Source organism: Chiloscyllium plagiosum, chromosome 23 (assembly GCF_004010195.1).
Source record: "Chiloscyllium plagiosum isolate BGI_BamShark_2017 chromosome 23, ASM401019v2, whole genome shotgun sequence".
Classification (NCBI taxonomy): Eukaryota; Metazoa; Chordata; class Chondrichthyes; order Orectolobiformes; family Hemiscylliidae; genus Chiloscyllium; species Chiloscyllium plagiosum.
Window position 1 is genome coordinate 33629683 of NC_057732.1, and position 24710 is coordinate 33654392.

General features: G+C 39.1%; 1 protein-coding gene across 7 annotated transcripts in view; it reads right to left on the bottom strand.

Moving 5' to 3' along the window:
• The window catches only part of LOC122561761 (plexin-B2-like), a 261412-nt gene that overhangs the window by 18831 nt on the left and 217871 nt on the right, over positions 1-24710 (bottom strand). For all 7 annotated transcript variants that reach the window (XM_043713877.1, XM_043713876.1, XM_043713879.1 and 4 more), the window contains 13 exons: positions 23000-23105; positions 22620-22756; positions 18293-18481; positions 17392-17491; positions 16173-16370; positions 15162-15335; positions 11143-11279; positions 7497-7597; positions 6399-6628; positions 3137-3315; positions 2301-2367; positions 2063-2209; positions 428-584 (listed from right to left, as the gene is read on the bottom strand). In XM_043713877.1, coding sequence (XP_043569812.1) covers positions 428-584; positions 2063-2209; positions 2301-2367; positions 3137-3315; positions 6399-6628; positions 7497-7597; positions 11143-11279; positions 15162-15335; positions 16173-16370; positions 17392-17491; positions 18293-18481; positions 22620-22756; positions 23000-23105 — 1922 coding nt within the window. The remainder of the gene's footprint in view (positions 1-427; positions 585-2062; positions 2210-2300; positions 2368-3136; positions 3316-6398; positions 6629-7496; positions 7598-11142; positions 11280-15161; positions 15336-16172; positions 16371-17391; positions 17492-18292; positions 18482-22619; positions 22757-22999; positions 23106-24710) is intronic.

A 24710-nucleotide genomic window follows, 5' to 3' on the forward strand; every position in this document is an offset into this window, starting at 1 on the left:
ACAAATAACTCACTGAGGCAAGAAAGTGAAGGACCTACCAATCTTACAGCAGGACCATACTTAAATAAAACCTTGAAGGTACCACCCAACACCTGACAAGAATCACTACCTAATCGGTGAGCAGGTATGGGCATTTAGTATCAGAAAGTCACAGCAGGGATGTAAGTAAGAACAATCTCTGGCCCAACTGTTTTGAGCAGGAATGGTTCGAATACAATTAAGTAGAAGTTTTGCAATGGTGGGAGGTGAAGGTGAGAAGAGAACAATGTTCACAGAGATCAGAAAGAGATGAAGCCTGCAAGAAGGAATAGGAAGAAGGGTGATAGAAGGGAAAAGGAACGGGAAAAGGATCAAGGCCAAGACTGGGGTAGAGTACTAAATTGGTACAAGGAATAACAACTAGTTAATATGGTAAACCAGAACTTACCAAGGACAACACTATCCAGTGCAGGCCTTTGTGAAAAAGGAACATTTCTGTACACTTGATCAAGAATTTTTTCTTTAACCTGGGTTATACTGTCACAGCTCAGAACCTTCACTGGCATTGATTCTCCAATATCTTCTTGTGCAATGACATTCAAAGTCTAGAAGGAAACGAAGCAAAATGAAATAAACATACAATTCCACAATACTGCCCTCTTATTTGATATTTGGTCTAAGGAACTTCAGTTCTCCATAATAAAGCTGGTCACAATTTCAAATCTTGGAATAATTCAAATACAAAATGTCAATTTGCATTTGGATTCACTCCAAAAATTAATATATAATTTTAAGGAGTTTGCAAGGTGCTCTGCAATTGGAATGAACAATTAAGTGGGAAATTAGATTGTGTTATGAATACAAGATTTTATGAGATGGTTACATTTTCTCTCTAGTTCAAAAGAAAATGTGTAATAAAGAAAGTAGCCTGAGATATACTGCTAAGTCTGCATCACCTGGTTACCATAGGGCCAGACGTACATGTCAAATGCTAGTGAAATCCATTTGCCACATTTAATATCTAAAAACAAGGAGCAGAGCAGCTGGCCTTGTAAAGGATAGGCTAAATTATTTCAGGCAAATTGGTTAAAAACCTGGGCAAAGAGATTGTATCTGAGAGAGAGAGTGAGAGTGTGTGTGTGAGAGAGAGAGAGTCAGAGAGAAATGTGAGAAAGAGAGAGACACGCGCTGGGATCACAGCTGCCTGCAGTCCATAAAGAGAAAGGCTGTTTTCTGTTGAGTTTGGGCTGGTACATGACCTGGCAGTATCAGTAGTGGCTGCACTGTTGAGGTCCTTGAGAACTCAGGGTGGTGGTGATGGCGGTGAGATGGTGACTCTTGTACCAGTGCTGCACTGAGGAGTCTCATGGCTGGCCACTCCAAGCCCATGGCTAAGCACTTGACAAGAAGGAATTTAAAGTTGAACTTTACTTTTCTGCCTTGAAACTATATGTTTTGGTTTATTTTTCCATGTTTTAAGATGGCACTGGAAAATGGTGACCCTATACAACACTTTTCACTGTATTTTGTGACAAAATATACAGGACAATAAATAAATAAATAAATAAATAAATAAATAAAATTTTGTCCTTATTTTTACATGAAGATAGGTTGAGACGGAGATCTGCTTAAAGCCAATAAAGCAAAAACCTCTTCAGACCTTGAGGTGCTTTTTTCAAGTTGGAACAATAGAAGCAGCATGAATGGGTGGGGTCACGCTCTCTCAGAAACAGAATTTGTAGTTTTAGTTTTTAGTTGAAGCTGGATGTGGAAGCTCTTATTCCTCTCTCTGTTACAGCTAAAAGCTGGGGTTCTCTTCCTGCTGCTAGAATTGCATGAGAGACTATCTACTTTCTGAATTTGCCTTTGCCAATGATGTGTTTATGGAATGTTACTATGTTGGAAAAGTTAATTAGCTGTAGTTAATATGCATGTTACTTTGTTAAGCATTTCAATAGAATTCCAATTAAGTAAATTCTTTTTATTTAATCTGCATTTTAGCTCTAGTGTAAAAACAAAGTATGTTTCGCTTAAAGTTGAGTAGTTTGACCAATTGAAATGATTGTGGGACTTGTGGACTTACCAATACGTGATATTCCACATCCTCTCCCAAAAGTCCTGTGTCATTTAGTGTATATTTTGCCTTTTTCAGTTCAGCATCCACAGGGCCCTTCTCTACCTGGTGCTTAAGTCCTTTGAAAAGTTTGTATAGTGGCTCTCCAGCAGAATCCTGAATTGTAAAAGCAGAAAGACAGTCTTCAGTCATTAAGACAATATGAACATGCAGCCAGAACAGAGTGTGTGCAAATTTTTAGAGTTACCTTCAGGAACTGGTATAGACAGATAGACATCCAGTTGGAAAGCATCCGTTCCACGACAGTTTCACATCTAATGGAAAAGAATGACAAAAGCTCACATTCCATTCTAAAATCAATTTCAGAATTAACTCTTCATTACCCTTTACATACTCTTTGTGTTCAATCTTAACATTTTAATTCATTGATATAAAATGAAATGTAGCTATGTTTGCATATCGCAGACAAAAGATGAGGCATCCAAAAATAGAAATTGCTGGAGAAACGACATGTTGAAAATTTAAAACAAAATTGCAAAAGATATAAAGAATATTTCAAAAAGTTAAAGACCCACAATCTGCAGGTATGCAATAGAAAAGCAGGAGGGTTCAAAATTAAGTCTCACTCAAAGAAGTACTATGCAGATCAAGTCTGAAGTTAAGCAGAAAATGCAAACAAGATGCATGGAAAATTTCAGTCTTGTAAAAAATGCCAACATGCCAGCGTCAGATGTAATGAACTTAGCTATGGAGGACAAATAAATTCAGATATTTATCACTCAACAGCAGAGTACGATTAAGAAAAGTTAATGTAGATTTGTTTTTTGTTAATGGGATTCCAGATCAAAAGTGAAAAAGTGATGTTTCAGCTGTGCAGAGCCTTGATCAGATTCATTCTGGAGTACTGAACATTGAACCTCAAAATATTTATATATTTGCATTGGAGGGATAAACTGCAGATTGACTAGAATTATGCCATTGGTTTAAAGGATTAAGTTGGACAGGTTGACAAATTTTTGCAATTGATTTGATGTTTTACAATAATAAAAATGTTCTGCTCGTTAAAATGCAAACCCTGCATACCTTCGGAGCATGAGCTTTGGGTTTTTAGCAACGTATTGTTCCATGAGCTCTAACAGCAGTGTCCTCATGATGTCGGTGTAGTATTCCAGCTTTCCGTGCAGAGCGATAGTCAACAAAGATGCAAAATAAACTTTTTCTCTTGCTGAGAAATCTTTCTGACTCTCGAGTGTGTGGATAAACTATTTAAAAAGTATCATTCATTAGTAAGATGTTAAATAAAGGCACAAATTCCTAGAAACTAGATTCTGCTTTCCAAGTTCCAGATTTCACCAGGCTTTACTGGGGCCTTCAGCCCATCATGTCAGTATTGGCTCTTTAAATGAGCAGCTTACTCAATGTCCATTAGGTACACCATCTGATTGGCCAAAAAGTGGCACAGGTGTTTTCTTGGCTGGAAAATTCATAACTATCAGCAAAGAAGCCTGTGTGGATATGGAGGAATCAATACAATTAAACATTGAAATTGAAACAAGATGATCTAACAACATGGAGGGCTTCACTGCATGAAAAAAACCCACATTAAACATGTATATCAAATTTTAAAATATACATTTTAAAAAATAAAATGCAAAGTATGTTTGAAACATTACAGCTTTTACCTTTATTCAGTAAGCACTGCATTAGCTGGAGCATTTATGACATTTTGGAAGCTTGTATGACCGAAAGTTTCTACTGTTTACAGATTTTGTAGAACTCTAATGCTTGGCTAAAGGAAGTCAATTTCTCCTCACTCCCTTCAATTTCTTTCCCCTTTTCTAAAGATGCTAGAACTCATTTTCCCTCTTCATAAACCTTGGAGCCATTCAGGTGACAGACATCTAATGACTCAACCTTGTTATATTTGTGGATTAGATCCACACCCTAGGACGATCACTCTTCAAAGTTTAGAGGCATTTATCAACAAGGACAGAAAGTCAACCACTGCTACAGTACTGGGTGAACATAAAGCCAACCTATTTTGGACATCACTCCTAATAGGTACACATTCCGCATTCAAACAGAAAAACAAAACAAGGCACTGTTATTTTGCTCCCATAATGTTTATTTGCTGATGTCTGTTGTTCCTACACCGGGAATAACAAACACTCACAACAATGCAAAAGGCATGGAAACCTGATATAAAATGGGTCTAAAACTCTGTTGTCTCTGCTCTGCACCTGAGAAATTACCATTCCCCAGGTAAAACACAGGGGAAAAAAAAAATCTCTCTTCAATACCCTGTGGGGTACAGTTTCCACTGATCATCCTCAGTTACTTGGCAAAATGTTGATTGGCATCAAGCTTGACAGCAAATGTAGATAAATTATGAATGCATATAAGGGGGAGTATATGAATACAATGGACACAGAGCAGAGAAGCCCTTGGTTACTTTGCCCTCCATATACCAGGTCATTTACAAAGTGCTAATTCTGTTAACTTCCTTGAATATGGCCGGGGGTGGGAAGGTGGTATATTCCCATTACCTACTGATCAGCAATTCATTCAGACATCAAAGGAGACTGAACAATTAAGTTCAAATTTACGTTGCATTTTGCACTCAAGGGGAATGAAGCACTTTTTTCAAGTTTATCATGTCATCTCAACACGAATGCTCATAGATGACAGATTAAACTGAGACACATTTATCTACTCTATCCATTGTGTGTCTCAGATAAAGCTATTTACTGATGGTTTAAATCATGAGGAGCAGGGGAGTTCAAAACTAGAAGGCATGTTTTTAAGGTGAGAGAAGAAAGATTTAAAAGGATCCTATGGGGCATGTTTTTCACATAGAGGATGGTTCAAATGTGGAATGCAGGTACTTGAATAGGAAAGGTTTAGGCGGATATGGGGCAAACGCAGGCAAAGGGGTCTAGTTTAGTTTGGGAACTTGGTCAACATGGATGAGTCGGACCAAAGGGTCTGCTTCCATGCTGAAAGGCTCTATGATGGAATATGAATTTCTCAACTATTCACAACAGCCCTTTTTTTCAAAAAAGCAGAGTTTGAGAGATCACCAATTTCCTGTAGTGATAAATTGGGACTCAGTTTGTGCTGCAGTTCAACACCACTAGAAACTGGGTTGAGACTGTCCAATCTCAGTTCATGGAGGATTTGTTGTCAGGATAGAAGAGAAACTTGCATCCCACCAATTCCTACAAAATTCAAATTAGGTCCAAAGCTCAATCAGAGCAACAACGTCCTGCAGCACAGGCTTTCTCGAGCCTTCTTTTATCTTACTAAGGCGATCAAATAATGGCAAATTTTGACTTCAAGATATGGGAGCAACCTCAAAAAAAAGCTTATCGCCTCATTTGCAAAGATATGGGACCTCCTGCCTGTTTCAGCCAGTAAGCCATTTTAATGCGAAAATCAATATCCATTGTGTGTAACTGTGGTAGACAACTGGACAACACTGCAGGAGAGACATCAGAGAGGATGATACTATATTCATGGCAATACAAGAACAAGAAGTAAGAGCAGGAGAAGAACGCATAGCTTGCCAAACCTGCTCTAACATTCAATACAATCATGGATAATCTTGGAGTCCAACACCACCAATTCAACATGCACCCCAAATCCATCAATTCCTGTAATACAAAAGTATGTCCAACACAGCCATAAATGTACTCGATGATGGAGCATCTATTCTGGAGTAGATAGCTCTGAAGACTCACAACTCTTTACATTAAGAAATTTCTTCTTTTCTCATTCTTAATTCATCATTGCATTAGTCAGAGACTACACACTCCTGTTTTTGATTCTCCAGCGAGTGGAAATAACTCCTCAGAGGTTCCTGGGTCAGGCCCTTTCAGAACCAGGGAAGTTCTCCACTGGATTCCAAAAAAAAAAATGAAGACTGCTGTCAGCTTGGACTAACTTTCTGCTGGCCAGATTGTTTTCTCAAGTGTTCTGAAATTGCAACAGCCCAGATCTGGCAAGCTGCAGCACTGCATCTGCAGCCCGCAGTTCACTATTACTGAGACCCTGCCTGCCAGACCCATTGTTTCCAATTAACAACAGAAAAGAAACACTTTTTTATGCAGCAAAGCTTTGTGAATGACTTTTGTCATTCAGTGCCACATGCTGTTGCTAACCGTAACCGAAAAATGTTACGTTACTGCTCTTGCACTAAATAGCACACTTGAAATATGAATTATGCATTGCTCTTACATTCTACCACCCCTATGAATGAAACAATAGAAGTAATGTATAATGTAAGGTTCAGTTCCAATCCTCTACACCCTAAAAGTTAATTGACTTAAGCTCAAATTTGACTTACATCGATCAAGAAAGATTTGCTGTTCAGCAAATTCGAAAACTGGTTAAGAGCTATCTCTACTGTCTGTCGCCTTGCCTCTGGAATGTCCAGTTTGCCAGTTATCATGACATCATTTTCTCCGTCCTTCGATGGTAGGAAAAAGACACGATCCGTGTACGTTTTATAATCCAGAAAAGGAATGCCTACATCATTCAGATCATTTGAGTGGTCTTCCATTTCAGTCACTAGGTCTGCAAAAAAAAATTGTTCAACAAAAATAATTCTACGGGTTGTCCAATTTATTTCAGATATATTTTTGAATATTTGTTTCATTTTGGCATTTGTTATATATAAATCTCATTTAAAAAGCAGCAATTCCACTGATCAGCATTGATGCGTGATACAAGAAAAATCTTTGAGAGCAATGATACATGTAAAAGGTAAGTGTTAATGAGCTTTCTCTAAATAATGTGTGTTTTAAGTAGGTTAAAGGTATGAAGATATCCACAATCCACAGGGTTCACTGCTTGAAATTATTCAGATAAAGACTGGAGAGGTTTAACAGGGTGGCATGGAATGGCTGGAATTTATTTCATTGTTGTTTATCTTTAATCACACTGACCAGATAATTATCTTTATTTATATGGTCCAACAGCTTGAAAGACACTTTGCATTGATTTAGTGCCTCCAATGATCACTAGACATCTAATTTACTTCACAACGAATTAAATACAATAATAACTATGTTTCAAAAGTAACATAAAAACACACAGCAATCAATTAGCCAATTTTCACACAGTAACTCCCATAGTCAGCAATGTGATAATGGCTAGGTAATCTGCTTTTCTGTAAAAAAACAAACTGGAGATGCTGGAAATCAGGAACAAAAACAGAAATTGCTGGAAAATCTCAACAAGTCAGGCAGCATCTGTGAGCAGCAGAGCTCTGAAGGGTCACTTGACCTGAAATGCTAACTCTGATTTCTCTCCACAGATGCTACCAGACCTGATGAGATTTTCCAGCAATTTCTGCTTTTCAACCTGCTTTTATGATGTTGATCAAAAGGTCAATGGCTAAGGAAACATCTCCTGCAATCATCAGGAATAGGAGCATCTTTACCAGTGAACTCTTTCTTGCATCGATCTCTCACACTCTCCTCAAGACTCTCCAGTTGGAGCTGAATCTTCTTGTACTCTCGCTCTGCTTGCTGGCTCTTGCGCCTGAAAGCAAAAACAGTATTTTTCCAAAGCTATCACTTTTGTCCATGTAAATAAACAGAGCTCTTGTAAAGGTTGAATTTGACACTATTTACCTTGATAACAGAGTAACACTGATCTAAAAGCAAAGTTTTTGAATCTGGTTTCAATCTATTTCACAGTACTTTCTGGCCAAAATTGACTAAAGTAGGGGGTGAATGCCTCTGAAGAGGCAATGTGTTGCCTACAGCAGGTATTACAATTTGACATTAAATGAGTGACCAATTAGTCACCAACCAGTAGGTAATTCAACAATTTGTTTTGAATTGGAGGATAGAAATGGCAGGAGAGAAGAGGGAAGCTGGTCACTCCCTGTTACCAGCCAAATAAGCTCTTTTAGGAGCAAACTAATGGTTCAGGGTGGGCAAGACAGGCTTTTCGAAAGTCACGTGGCAAACATTCTGCTGCATGGTAGTTGATGGTTGTCTGACTTGTTGCAGAGAGATCTGAAACATTGTTTCAAACGGTGGAAATGCACTAATTTGTAGGGCATCTTACTTCAACTGAGCACATTAGCTTTATTTTGACCGCGTGAACACTTCCCATTGGATATAGCCCTGAGAAATTGTCTGCTCTATTCAGCAAAACAGTAGCAGGTCCCATCATGGCTACTGTCTGGATCTGTTGCTGGCCAAGTAGTACTTTGTATTAAGAAATACTATCGCATAAGCAAATGCAGCTGAGATGGGTTGTTGGAATCCAGAATTTAACTGGGTTTCCAGTCGTGCTTTTAAAAACAAGCGTCAGAGTTAGGATATATATTCTAATTGGCACCCAGCATGATTTTAGTACACAGGAGGTGTGAAAGTGCCTCTAACCACATGGATTTTGGAACCCTTCAACTTCCTCATACATAAAGATTTAATCAAATCTGTTAGCTTGTGTAAAGGTTGTTGTAGTGATGAAAAGAATGTTCATAAGAAGTCCTATTGGACTGATAATCAGTCAACAAATCCTTCAACTACTTCACTTCATTGTCCAAGGATTGAGGCAAACGATACAGATAATAACACTGAGCTAAGCAGAAGATAGTTAGAACAACATTAGAGACAATAACAAGTAACCTGAAGATATATGTTTTAATTCAAACACACTCAGAATTACATTTCAACAATTAATTTTCAAAAGTGGAAATAAACTATAACATACAAAGCAGCTGGTGGGATCTTCACTTGTTTCTTTCTGTGGCAGCTATGCTTTCATGTATGAGCTACTTAATGAAATTAGCAACAATCTTTGCAGCAATTTTCCTGGCTTTACTCATTTATGTGCTTATAAAGCTTAGAGCTGTACAGCATGGAAACAGATTAGATTAGATTACTTAAAGTGTGGAAACAGGCCTTTCGGCCTAACAAGTCCAAAGAGCAACCCACCCAAATCCATTCCTCTACATTTATCCCTCTCACCTAACACTACAGGCAATTTAGCATGGCCAATTCACCTAACCTGCACATTTTTGGACTGTGGGAGGAAACCAGAGCACCTGGAGGAAACCCACGCAGACACAAGGAGAATATGCAAACTCCACACAGACAGTTGCCTAATGCAGGAATTGAACCCAGGTCTCTGGCACTGTGAGGCAGCAGTGCTAACCACTGTGCCTCCGTGCCACCTCTGGAGCATTGGAGGCTGAGGGAAGTTTCTAAAATCATTCAGTCCAACTCATCCACACGGACTAGATATCTTAAATTAATCTCGCCCCATCTGCCAGCACTTTGCCCATATCCCTCTAAACCCTGCCTCTTCATACACCCATCCATTAACCTTTTAAATACTGTAATTGTACCAGCCTCAACCACTTCCTATGGCAGCTCATTCCATACACGCACCAACCTCTCTGTGTGAATTCATTGCCCCTTAGTCCCTTTTAAATCTTTTCCCTCTCATCTTAAACCTATGCCCTCTAGTTTCGGACTGCGCTACACTGGGGCAAAGAGCTTGACTTTTCACCCTATCCATGCCCCTCATGATTTTAGAAACTTCCCTCAGCCTCCAATGCTTCAGGGAAAACAGCCCCAGCCTATTCAGCCTCTCCCTATATATCAAACACTGCAACCCTGGCAACATTCTTGCAAATCTTTTCTGAACCCTTTCAAGTTTCACAACATCCTTCCTAAAGCAGGAAGACCAGAACTGAATGCAGTATTCCAAAAGTGGTCCAACTAATGTCCTATACAGCCACAAAATGACCTCCCATACCAAATGCTTTCTTCTTTATCCTATTTACCTGGGACTCAATTTTTAAGGAACTATGAACCTTCACTCCAAGGTCTCCATGTTCAGCAACACTCCTCAGAATCTTACCATTAAGTGTACAAGTCCTGTTCTGAATTGTGTTTTCAAAACACAGTACCTCACATTTAGCTAAATTAAACTCCGTTTGCTACTGCTTGATGCACTGGCTAATCTGATCAAGATCCTGTTGTATTCTGAGGTAACCTTCTTCACTGTCCACTAACACCTCTAATTTCTGTATCATCTGCAAATTTATTTACCTTTATATATTTTAAGAGGTGAGGCATCACCTCCTCTTTTACATGGACATTTTTCAAGATGTTGTTACTTATTTCCGAAGTTCTCTAGCCTTCTCCACAATAAACACTGATGCAAGATGCTCATTTAGTATCTCCCCCATCTCCTGCGGCTCCATACATAGGCAGTCCTGCTGATCTTTGAGGGGTTCTATTCTCTCCCTTAACATATTTGTAGAATCCCTCTGGATTCTCCTTAACCCTATTTGCCAAAGCTATCTCATATCTCCTTTTTGCCCTCCAGATTTCCATCTAAAGTATACTCTTCTAAGGATTATACTCTTTATACTCTTCTAAGGATTCACTCAATCCCTGCTATTTGTACCTGACATATGCTTCCTTCTTTTTCTTGACCAAACCCTCAATTTTTCTAGCCATCCTGCATTCCCTACATCTACCATCCTTTCTCTCCACCCTAACAGGAACGTACTGTCTCTGGAATCTCGTTGTCTCATTTTTGAAAGCTTCCCACTTTTCAGCCATCCCGTTACCTGCAAATATCCACCCCGAATCAACCTTTGAAAGTTCTTGCCCAATACCATCACATTTGGCCTTCCACCAATTTAGAACTTAAACTTATAGATCCGATCTATCCTTTTCCATCACTATATTGAAACTAATAGAATTATGATCACTGGCCCCAAAGTGCTGCCCCAATGAAACCTCAGTCACCTGCCCTGCCTTATTTCCCAAAAGTAGGTCAAGTTTTGTTCCTTCTATAGTAGGTACATCCAACTTTTATTTAAAATCTGCATATCATATACCATTCATAGATATTACAGACAACTTTGGTTTGTAACTAAACAGGCGTACCGGTGCACACCAACAATTAACACAGAGGTTACACAACATTCCATGCTGCTTCTCTCACATTGTTGCACATCTTTGAAATAAGATAGGATACAGAAACTTATTCAATTGTAACTATGCATCAAAGCCTTTTTTTTGCTGAATATTAGCAGAAAATATTCAACATACCTGTAGCAGTAAATAGACACACCAATAATCAGCACCATTGGAATCAGTACAAGTGGCAATATAAGACCAAGTGGCAGTTGTGCTGGCGTGTCATATCTTACTTTCCCCAGATAGTATTCACGGTATCCCATTTTAACCTGGTCAGGAGAGAGCAATTTTCAGAATGCATAAATGTTTTATAGCATTTAATTGAAGTGGCAACAAGATAGAAAATATTTTAATCAGTGTTTCTCCAAAGAGCACAATGGCAATTAAATTGTTCCATTATTAATTCAGAAATGCAAAATCAAGCCAAAAACAATAACTTTCTGTTCGGATTAAAGTTTCCAGCCATGAAATTCTGGTTCATAAAGGGAGCTGTGGTCTGTGGAGAGCTGCAAACTAGAGATCAACAGAACAAAGAAAATAATATACTATTTAAAAGGATCCCAGTATTTGCCTGAACTGTACTGAGTATTTGCTTGTGAAATTCAAAAATAATCCCATAGCCTTGCTGCCTTATCACTGGCCAATATCCCAGAGAATTAGACTATGCTGAAGGTGGCAAATTCTGCTCACCTTCCCTCTGCTAGTTTTTCTCCACTGCTTCAAATATTTACTTTTTTGCCTAAATTATGCAATAGTTCCCGGAACTATAGTCATTTCTATGCTCCAGCAACACAGCATAAGGAATTTCTTTCTAACCCCTCACCTCATTCATTAAATGCCAATCTCAACACAGACCAAACAAACAGAAAATAATGTTTCTCCAGTCACTCAGTCATCAAAACCATTGATAACTTTAAATACTTTTACTAATCAGAATAAGGAACAAGGTGAATGAGCTTGTGGCACAGATTGAAATCAGCAGGATGACATGATGGGCATCACAGCATCGAGGCTGCAAGGGGACCAGGACTGGAAGCTGAATATTCAAGGATATACATCCTATCGAAAAGATGAGCAGGTGGGCAGAGGAGGTGGGGTTACTTTATTATTAAGAAATGAAATTAAATCAACAGTAAGAAACAAAGTGGGGTAAAATAATGTGAAGTCTCGTAGAATTGAGGAACCTCAAAGGTGAAAAAAAAACATATTTGGAGTTATGTACAGGCCTCCAAACAGTAGTCAAGAGCTGGGGCACAAGGTACATCTGGAGATAGAAAAGATTTGTAGGAAAGGCAAAGTTACAGTGATTGTGGGGGATTTCAATATGCAGGTGGGCTAAGAAAAATCAGGTTGGTAGTTGATTGCAAGAAAAGGAATTTGTAGCATGTTTACAAGATCACTTTTTGGAGCAGCTTATGGTGGAGCCTACTGGGGAATAGGCAATACTGGATTTAGAGTTGTGCAATGTGGCAGACTTGATAAGGGAGCCTAAGGTGAAGGAACCCTTAGGAGGCAATGATCATAATATGAATTTACTCTGCAATTTGAGAGGGAGGAGGTAGAATCAGGGGTGACAGTATTACAGCTGAATAAAGGCAACTACAGAGGCATGAGGGAGGAGCTGGGAATAACTGACTGGGAGAGAAGCCTAGCAGGAAGGACAGTGGAACAGCAATGGCAGGACTAAATCAGGAGACATACCAGAGATTCATCCTGAGGGAAAAGAAGCATGGTACAAAGAGGATGAGGCAACCATGACTGACTAGGAACGTCAGGGATACCATAAAAGCAAAAGAGAAAGCATATAATGTGGCAAAGGGCAGTGGGAAACCAGAGGATTGGTAAGCTTATAAAGACCAACAGAAGCAACAAAAAAAGGGAGAAAATTAAATATGAGTGTAAGCTAGCCAGTAATATAAAGGATGACTGTGAGTTTTTTTAGATATATAAAGGGCAAAAAAAAAGGCAAAAGTGGACATCGGGCAGCTGGAGAGATAGTACTGGGGAACAAGGAAATGGCTGAGGAACTGAATAATTACTTTGCGTCAATCTTCACAGTGGAAGACACGAGCAATATCCCAAATATTCAAGAGAGGGAAGGGGCAGAGCTGAGTATGATGGCCATCAATAAGGAGGTGCTAGAAAAAACTGAATGGTCTGACCGTGGATAAATCATATGGACCAGATGGACCGTACCCCAGAGTTCTAAGGGAGATACTTGAAGACATAGTGGAGGCATTGGTGGTGATCTTTCAGAATCACTAGAATCAGGAAGGGTCCCAGAAAACTGGAAAATCGCTAACATGACACGCCTGCTAAAAAAGGGAGTCAGGCAGAAGATGGAAAATTACTCACTGATTAGCCTAACCATGGTCGTGGATAAGATCCTGGAATCCATTGTGAAGGATTAGATTTGGAAGTGTATAGTAAAATAGGGCAAAGTCAGCGCGGTTTCATCAAGGCGGGGGTATGTATGTCAAGCCTGCTAGAATTCTTTGAGGAAGTAATGAGCAAGATAGAACAAGGAGAGCCAATGCATGTTATCTATCTGAACTTCAAGAAGGCCTTTGTCAAAGTGCCGCACATGAAAATACTGAGTGAGGTAAGGGCCCATGGTGTTGGAGGAAAGGTGCTAGCATGAATAGAAGCCTAGCTGTCTGGCAGGAAGCAGAGAGTGGGGATAAAATAGTCCTTCTCAGGATGGAAGCCAGTGACAAGTGGTATTCTGCAAGGCTCAGTGTTGGGACCACAATTTTTCACTTTATACGTTAATGATCTAGATGAAGGATCTGAGGGCATTCTGGCTAAGTTTGCAGAAAAATAGCTATGGGGACAGGTAGCATTGAGGAGGCAGGGAGGCTGCAGAAGGATTTAGACAGGTTAGGAGAGTGGGCAAAGAAGTGGCAGATGGAATACAATGTGGGAAAGTGTGAGGTCATGCACTTTGGTAGGAAGAATAAAGGCATGGACTATTTTCTAAATGGAGAGAAGATTCAGAAGTCTGAAGTGCAAAGAGACTTGGGAGTTCTAGTCCAGAATTCTCTCAAGGTAAACTTGCAGGTTGAGTCAATAGTTAAAGAAGGCAAATGCAATGATGGCATTTATTTTGAGAGGACTTGAAGATAAAAGCAGGGATGTATTTCTGAAGCTCTATAAGGCTCTGGTCAGAATACATTTGCAGTATTATGTGCATTCTTGGGTCCCACATCTCAGGAAGGATGTACTGGCCCTGGAATGTGTTCAGAGGCATTTCACAAGAATGTTCCCAGGAATGAAAAGCTTAACATTTGAGGAATGCTTGAGGACTCTGGGTCCACACTTGATGGAGTTCAGAAGGATGAAGGGGGATCTAACTGAAACATACAGAAAACTGAATGGCCTGGACACATTAATTGGGAAGGTGCTTCCATTGGTAGGAGAGAGTAGAATCTGAGGGCACAGCCTGAGAGTAAAGGGAAGACCTTTACTCTCAGAGATCAGGAGAAACACCTTCAGCCAGAGAGTAGCAAATCCAAGGAATTCATTGTCACAGAAGGCTGTTGAGGCTAGGTCACTGAGATAGATAGGTTCTTGAGTATCAAGTGTTACAGGGAGAAAGAGGGACTCAATGGGCTGAATGGCCTTATTTCTGCTCTTATGTCTTATGGTCATTTGAAGTATAACCTCTCCTTTTGGTGAAGATAGACTAGAGAAGGCTGAATATTTTACTGCTTTGTTTAATTGTACAGAGTCTGCAATAGAAGCAAGCTTTGTGGGCCAAGTACTCTATTCTCATTTCTTACAAATTTCTGAAAGGAGCACTGATAAACCAAACACTAATCCTGTGATACTGGTCTTCCAAGAAAAAGGCACAAAAGTTTAATTTCTGTGCTGCTGTTTCAAATGAGACCTTCAAACTTTGCACTCTTATAACTCGCCTGCACTGAGCTCTGCTAATCATAACTACCTAGTTTTGATGACCAAGCAATGATGATCCTGCTGAAGATGTTGGCCAAGAGTATGAAAATTGTCTCACTGAAGTAACCCAACGGGGTTACTGCTTCCACTATCCGTGCAGGGGAAGCAGCATCATGGATACTTGAGTCGATAACAATCTATTCAGATCAATGACGATGTAGGGATCAACTAAAGAAAGAACTGAAGGTACGTACAACAAATTCTGGAAGATCATCATTTGTATCCCGTTTTACCCTCTTGGGAGTTGGCTGTTTTTCAGGTGGAGTACACACAAAGTCATTCATGGAAAGTGTTGTAACTTTACACTCCTCTGTCCCAATGTAAGCTTTCACTTCTTCTGGTGTCATCGCCTCATTCAGACATTTTCCCTAACGTATTAAATGATTGAAAAATAAACAGAGAACAAAAACAAAAATAAATAAGTCATAAACTGAAGCATTAAAACCTTCTGCCTTCCTTTTACATCCAAGCACCTTTGGAATTATCACCAAAATTACAAATTTGGGAATGGATTACAGAGGGGTTAAATATGTTATTGCAGGACATCCATCCTTCAGGAAATGCGCATGCAGCCATTGCAGTCTTTTTGACATATAGTGGATCATATCAGACATCAAGCAGAGGCAGGAAATTTCAGTGCAATCAAGAAGTAGTATTAAAATAAACTCCCACTGCTTGGAGCTTCCCGGGGTTATGAAAACCATCAGAGTAAGGGAGGTGGTAGCTGCCAACTCCACAACGCCTTCTCCAGCATTGCCATCAGGCTAGAAAGTGTAAGATTGCTAACCCGACTCCTCTAGGAGGCTTTTGTATGCCCCAGCAATTAAAGGCCTTTCTCTCCACCCTGCTGTGAACGTCGACCTATCTCCTTCCCCTCCCAATTTTTGAAGGCCATTCCCAAGGGTATCTGATAATGGTTTCTAGCACCACAATAAAAGCACAATTTTGCAGTTGCTGTAAATCTGAGATAAAAACAAGTGCTGGAGAAACTCCTCCAACCAGACTACAACCTCAGGTGAGCTCTATGTATATAGATTTGGTGTGACAATCCAGAACAATTTCTGAGATTAATTACACACAGTTAAAATCTAACAGAGTGAAGCTAATCTGAAAGTCCAATAAAGCATGAATGAAATATGTAACACAAGACAATGTAAATAATAAAAGTAGCAAAAAATCTTTCAAAGCTCACAGCTAACAATTACCTTAATTAAAATTGGTGGTTGTTTGAGCACGTATACATCATTCTCAAAACGCTCAAAGACCGGATCCTCTACATATTCAAAAGTTTGATTTTCATTAAAATTGTCCAACATGACAAAGATATAAACATTCTTCTGATTTGCAGGTGGTGATGGGAAGATGAGCACTGAACTATTTGTACTTAAGGCTTCAGTTTCATTCTGCAAGAGAATATAAAGATTTCACATATAAAAACGTTTTCTTCCTTCCAAACAATAACTGCAGCAATATCTGCACCCATAATGTGTTCAAATTATTAAATTTGCTTATATTAAAAATATATATCCAAATGAGGAATGGTAATTAAATAGTTTGTAAGTAGCAACATTTGCCTTAAAATGCACCATCCTCTGACAGAGGAGAGAATTCTACCACTCAGACAAGATATCCACTGCATCAAGCAAATGAGACCCAGCTGAGAATCTTTGGAGACACTTTGACTTTGCACAATGTTTTAAGGCTGAATGACTATCAAGTAGACAACCTTCTTATCCAACAGGTCTGTGACACAGTGGGATAGTGTCCCTTCCTCCAGGCCATAAGTTCCAGGTTCAAATCCCATTCCAAAATTTATTGGTACCCTAATAACATGGTTATAAACAGGTTGATTAACAACCTGTAAATCCTTCTCATACGGTGGGCAGTAAGAGTGGAGAGTCACCTGGTCAGCCATGCTTCATGTGGAGTAGTCCCCTCAAACTATACCCTCTGGCAACAAACTAATGACCTGTTCAAGAAAAGTTCTCTATGGGAACAGACATAGGTATGTGCTTTGTCTGCTCCATACACTATTAGGTATTTCAACCATTTTCACAACTGCCTAATGTTAATAATGACACTTGATCTATTTTAACAAGTAGCTTTGGTTGCACTTCATATGGCAGACATAATGATCTTTTATAGGATGTCACTCACAGGTTAAAAGGGTAAGAAGCAAATGATATATTCTGAAAGGAAATGACATTTATACTTCCTTTGCTTTAGAATTCAGAGCCTTATAACATTTACAAATTGACAAGTTAAAAATGATTCAAACAAACACCAAGATGCAAAAATTATAAATATACTCAATTTCATTTTGGCATGAACATAATCCATAGGAGGTATATTCAGCTATTAACTTAATTACATTAACCTTACTTCTTGAAAATGACTAAACGTCAATCATAACGAGAAACAAACCTTTTCTACAAGTTGTCCGTTCTCCATTACTTTCACTCTCATGATGTGTTTTTGTACAGCATCAAATCCCTGTCCAGTCACTGTGATATTTCTTCCCCCACTACATTAAGAAAGGAAATTATTTAGTGTGACTGATTTATTAACATGGGTAGATGACAAAAAAAAAAGAGAAATGTACTTGAGAAGCATAAATAAAAGCATCGAGGAAGAAAACAAATCTGTACATGAGAAATGTAAAACTGAAGATAAGCAGCGAAAACGAAAGGAAGACAGAATTACAAAATGAAAAAAGACCAATTTATTTTAGATGTAAACAACACTAAGGATGATTAATTGTCAGCTGTTAAATACATTGAACACAAAGAAATTAGATACATCTACATAAATCATGTTTTCTACATCTATTTTTGACAAGGTTGAACTGATTTATATTTCACCCAAAAATATAACTACTCCATTCGCAGTTAATTTGGAAAGGGAACCCTCCTTCCTCCACTCAAGAAAGAAAGAAAATGGTTCAAATAGTCATTTCTAACAGACATTGACTCGACATCATACATTTAAAGCTTTTGTACTGTGAACTGAATAGACCAGCAAGGCAAATTAGTTTCATGAATTCACACTACGGGCACATAGTCCCATTCTCATATCTTCCCAGCTTTTCATATTTTCTTTCAAATATTTAACAGAATCATACAAGGCTGGGTATACAAATTGTCTGGTTCAGATTATGAGCAGGGTCTGATTGTGTGTTGGTGTTCCATACCAGATAGGACTGAATATTTGAACCAGTGCATTATGTCCTGAATAAATCAAACTTTCTGTTTTGTCAGGAAAAAAAGGTTTTACCAAGGTTTTGATTAGGAACGAAGTTATTTTAAAATAATATGGAGAATATTACCTGTAAATACTTTTTTGTGGATAAACATCACGGATTACTGGATTGGGTACATACGAAAAATTGTGACTCTGAACAGTTTTCTTGGTGAATTTCCCATAGTGTACACGAACAGAACAATTTTTGGCACCACTTTTACCAGTTCCATTAAAGGGACCAGTGACACAGACCAGGCTTTCATTAAATGCTGTCCTATAGAAAATAAATAAAAAAGCTTCAGTAAAATTTTAAAGAAAATCAAAAACTCATTCTAGTAAATAACAATGGGGAAGATTGCAGCTAGCAGATCACTAAGGACATAAACATAATGCAATGGTTTAATGAAGACAAGATTCACAAAATTAATGTAACAATATATATTAAAAATAGCCCTCAAATGGTATGACCCAGAGGCACAAGTTTGTTTTTTTTATTTAGTTTTGGAACGTGGAGGTTGCTGGTTGTGCCTATCCCTACTTAACCTTGAAAAGGTGGTGGTGAGTTGCCTACTTGAACCGCTGCAGTCCATTTGGTGTAGATAGACCTACAATACCTTGGAGAGGGAGTTCCAGGGTCTTGACCCAGTGACACTAAAGAAACAGCGATATATTTCCAAGTCAGGATGATGAGTGGCATGGAGGGTAACTTGTAGGAATGTTTGTGGATGTGGTATCAATCAAGTGGTTCTTTCTCTTGGAAAGCACCAAGCATCTTGAGTATTATTGAGCTGCACTCATCCAGGGAAGTTGAAAGTATTCCATTATACTCTATTTCTCTCATTTGCATTTCGTCTGCAAGGGTTTCTGAGGTCCATGTGCAGGAGTGACTTCGGAAACTGAAAGTCAATGCCATATTTGACATGACAAAACCAATTAATGTTCGTGGAAATTTGGAGGGGCTGCACATGCCTAGAGAGAACATTGCTCTTGACTTGCACCTTGTAGATGGCGGAGAAGTTTTGGACAGCCAAGTGAGTTATTTGCTGCTGGGTTTCTACCCTCTGACTTTTCATAGTAGCTACAGTTTTATATGGCTGCTTCAGTTTAGGTTCTAGTCAACGGTGACTCCCAAGACGTTGATACTATGGAATTTAGTGATGGCAATGCCATTGAATAACAAGGAGTGACAGTTAGATTCTCTTTAGGACTTTCCAGCCCACACCTGAATAATGCCCAGGTCTTGCTACATTTGGATATGGATGGACTGCTTTCATATCTGAGAAGTGGTGAATGATGCTGAACGTTGTGCAGCCATCAGTGAACATCCCCCTGCTGACCTCATGACAGTGGATTGGTAGTTGAGGAAGCAGCTAAAGATTGTTGGACCTAGGACAGTCCCCTCAAACTCCTGCAGACAAGACTATGGCTGAAATGACGGACCTCCAACAACAACCACCTCTTCCTTTGTGCCATGTATGACTTAAATTAATGGAGACTCTCCCACCCCTGATTTTTACTGACTCCAGTTTTGCTAGGGCTTCTTGTTGCCCCACTCAGTCAAATGAGGACATGATGTCAAGGGCCCTCACTCTCATCTCAACTCTTCTGTCCATGTTTGAACCAAGGCTGTCAGGAGGTCAGAAACTGAGTGGTCACAGCAGAACCAAAACTGCGTGTCAGTGAGCAGTTTATTGCTGAGCGCTTTCCATCACTTTACTGATGATTGAGAATAGACTGATGGGACAATAATTGGCTGGGTTGGAATTGTCCTGCTTTTTGTATACAGGACATACTGGTGCTAGATTCCACAGTGATCAACAGATACCAGTGTTGTAACTGTACTGGAACAGTTTGGCTAGGGGTTTGGCAATTCTGGGTCTCACATCTTCAGCAATATTGCCGAAATGTTGTCAGAACCTTTGCAGTACCCAGTGCCTCCAACTGTTTCTTGATATCACAAGGAGTGAATCAAACTGGCATCAGTGGTGCTGGAAACGTCTAGAGGAGGCCAAAATAGATCATCCACTGAGCAGTACTGGCTGAAGACTGTTACAAATTCTTCAGCCTCATCTTTTGTCCTGGTGTGCTGAGTGCTCCCATCATTAAGGATGGGAATGTTTGTGGAACCTCTTCCTCTGGTTGTTAGTTGTCTATCACCATTCATGACTGGATGTGGGAAGACTCTGCAGAGTTTAGGTCTGATCTGTTTATTGTGTTATTGTTTAGCTCTGACAATTATTGATTACTTCTACTATTCGGCATGCAAGTAGTCCTGTGTTGTAGCATCATCAGTTTGACATTTTATTTCTAAGTATGCCTGGTGCTGCTCCTGGCATGCCATCATGCACTCTCCATTGAACCAGGTTTGATCCTCTAGCTTAATGGTAAATGGTAGAATGGAGGACATGCCAGGCCATGAAGGTTTAAATTGTGTTGGAGTACAATTCTGCTGCTTCTGATGGCCCATAGTACTTTGCGAAGGCCCAATGTGGAGTTGTAGGATCTGCTCAAAGTCTATCCCACTTAGCACATGCCACATAACAGGATTTCAGGTATTCTCAATGTGAAGACACAACTTTGTCTTAACAAGGGCTGTTTAGTAGTCACTACTAAGGATACTGTCATGAGCAATACATTAGTGGCAGACAGCTCGGTGAGGATGATGTCAAGTACATTTTTCCCTCTTGTTCATTCTCTCAGCATCTATCGCAGACCTAGTCTAGCAGCTACGCCTTTTAGGGCTCCACCAGCTCAGTTAGTGGAGTTGCTAACAAGCTACTCTTGATGGGCATCGAAATTCCCATGCAGAGTACATTTTACATCATTGTCACCCTTAGTTCTTCCTTCAAGTGGTGTACAACATGGTACAGTATTGACTTATCAATGATGAGATATATAATCAATCAGATCGGGAATAAATTCGGCTGGTACAGCAAAGCACTCCCTTCAAACCGTTGTGTCAACCCAGTGAGCAAAGATGTGTTTGGCATTTTCGTTTCATCCCAAAATGGCACCTCAAATTGTGAAGAACTCCTTCAGGACAGTAGTCAAGTATCAATCTAGGTTATGTGATCAAGTTCTGGACTAGGAACCTGAACCATAAGGCTTTGACTCCAAAAATGAGGCCACGACCATTGAATCAAGACTGACGTAAGAAAATGTTCTATTCTGTTCCATTCTATTACCCTTTGCACTTACATAAGGTACGATTTGTCTAGTTAGCATGCAAACCTATCTTGGTACACATGACAATAATAAATCAAATCAAAATTAACATCACAACAATCTAGTCCCATTTCTTAATTATTTTATACAATGTTTTAAGTACAGCATTAAAGCTGGTAATTTTCTTTAAAATTCAATTTCTTTAAAATTCATTCACAAGATGAAGGCGTCACTGGCTAAGCCATCATTTATTACCAGAGTGCAATTCAGAGTCAAAGAAATTGCTGCGGGTTTGGAGTCACATGAAGTCACATGGGTTTGGAGTCACATTCTACCATCTACAATGGCAAGATTTGAACCCAGGTCCCCAGAACATTACCCGAGTCTCTGAATTAATAGTCCAGAGATAATACTACGAGATTGTCACCTCCCTAATAACAGATGAAGATCTGGCAGTTTTTGTTTCTTAAAGAAACACTATTTTCTTTTCTCTTAGTTTACTTTCTCTACACAAACACAAATTAGTTCAATGACCAATCTTCTTAAACCCTTTAACAATGCTGTTTTAAAAATAGTTGTATAAAGGTGCTCAAGGGAAGCTGAGATGGTCTTTCAATGATTTTCTGTGTTTCTTGTTGAAATGTATCTGTTTTACACAAGACGGAAATAAAATAGTTCATCCTAGTACCATGAAAGTTTTGGAGCACTCTTAATGATTTTGAAGTTTCATATAATCCTTAAAGATAAGGAATACCACAGGTTTGATGAACAATCAATCTGAAGTAAGCTTATCACAACCAGAACTTTGTTATGCTTGTTATAACTGGCCAGTGTGAACATGAGTTGAGAGATTAGGACAAGACAATTAATGTTATACATATGTTCCTTGCTGAGAGCACAGTTGGGGCGTTAGGTGAATATTGGTTGAAGCTAAACTGTAATATTTCCAATAGACAAATAAACATGAGAACTCACTGGTTTGACTGTTTACAAGTAAAATCCTGTGAGGAATATGAGCAAGACTACATCATGGAATTTTATTTCATTATAACTGCCATTACCTTCAGCAGAGGATAGAGGAAGAACATAAAATAAACTGAAAGAAAACATAGTTGGTTGTGCTGATGTGTACTTCCCTACAGTAACATGCACGGGGAACATGAATGCAAATGCGATCACAATCTACGGTCTAACACAATCTCTTAGTTTATAGTCAGTTCCCAATAACAATAAATTGTTCAGCTTACAGAGTGCATGGTATCTGATCCAACGTCACTTTTACATCTTCTTGCCTTCCAATATTTAGGTTTTCTCCTCTGATTGTTATACTCGTTCCTCCAGCATATATCCCTTGTAACGGAGTAATATGAATAGGATTTGGGTCCTGGTCAATTTTGGAAATAAACAAGTTAGTTCCATATAGATTTCCAATTTCTACAAGTAGTGAAATGAAACTCTAGGTTGTTTAATGAGCTTTTATTGATAGTCACTATTTTTACTACAATATATATTTTAGGAAATCAGAGATCAGAGAAAAATTGCTGAATTTGTTTCGCTATCTTCACTGCAGACAGAATTAAAATACAGAATTGAAATCTGATAAAATGTGTGGAAAAGGGATACTCACAATGTATGCAAACTTGCTTTTTGAAGTACCATTTTTGTTATTTTTTATTTGAATGTGAACAAAATTATGTTGGGAACTTGAAACCTTACTTAATTCACAAACAACTCTGCAAAAGAAAAGATGATGAAACCATTAGCAGACCTGATGAAAATCAGAGCAGAATAGGCTACACTTGAATTACATGATGCAAGTAAACAGCTATTAAATAAAAACATTCTCATCCCATTTAAGTGAGGATATAATCTTAAACATATTCTGATCATGCCTAAAAACATCCACTGATATTCAAAGGTAGTGGAGCATGCAGTTGAGCAAGGCTGAAGGTTTTGCCTGGCAATTCTTCTTGCAGTAATTCCCTTGGACCAACACAAAGTTTTGGGATTTTTTTCCAAATGCAGTTCCATGGCTCATCCCTCTGCAGTGATGGCAGGCAAATATCCCACAAAACTGACACCAACTGAAGTACTATGGAAAACAGCCCAACTCAAACTAATTGCTTTTACTAAACCTTAAATCAAGAGAAATTCACCAAGCTGGTTCTAATCTTGGCCTCCCACCATTGCTCTCAATCTGACATTGTTGCAGCAATGAAAGTAGCATTCTGGCCGGTAATATTTGCATCAGCTCTCTGAATGAGCACCTCACATAGTGTCATTCTCCTGTCTTCTCCCTGTAACTGTGCCCACTGGTCCTTTTCAAATAATTCCCTTGTGAATACTTTGGTTGAACCTGACTCCACCATTGAGCATTCCAGACCCTAATTATTCACTGTCTGAACATATTTTTTTCATATCATTTCTACATCTTTTGCTACTTACATGATGTCTGTGCTTTTTTGCTTGCAATCCTTTCAACAGTTAGGATTCACCATTTTATCCCCATTTACTCTGTCCAGAACTGTCCTAACTTTGATCAGATCTCCCCTAAGCTTTCTCTTCATGGAAAACAGTCCAAACTTCTCCAAACTACCTTCATCCTTGAAATTGCTTATCCTTGTCTGCAGTCTCTTCAAAGCCTTCATACTCTTCCTCAAGTGTGACATCCAGAACTGTTCACAATAACATGGTTGCGGCCAAACCAGTGTTGGTATTGTACACTGTCATTATTAATAAGGGCAAGAATACAACATGCTTAATTAACTCTTCTTCTAATGACTTGGCGCATAGACACCAGGTCCGTTTGCAACCGCACCCTCTTTAGAGTGACAGTTTACTTTAGAGTCACAGCCTTTAGTTTACACAGCTAGAAGAAATCTAAGATTCAGATTAAAGTGTGAGGCTTTTTTTTGGGAGGATTTCTCACCATCAGGTCCAGCAAATTTTCTCACCCAAACATACCAAACACAATTCATTAACTATCCACTCAACCCCTGTGGCAACCCTCAAGTGTGATTCTATCTCCATTCTCTGTTCCTGGAACAATTTGGCACTGGGGGAATAGGCTGGGATCAACTGGAGTCCTTTGTTCCCTCATCATCTTTAAAAGTAAAACTCTGGCACCCAAAGCTGCCTGCATGGTTCCTATTATTTGCCCCAGATATGGCAGATGGGGAAATTGGTACTTCAATTTGTAGGCAGGGAGCTGGAAGTTGTGCTAGACAGGAAAGTGCAAATGTAGGACATCCTCTTGCACCAGGACTGGCAGAGGAGGCCAGTCTAATCAGAGGTTGCCACCCAGTTCATTGCATTTTCAGCTGTCTGGAGAAATACCC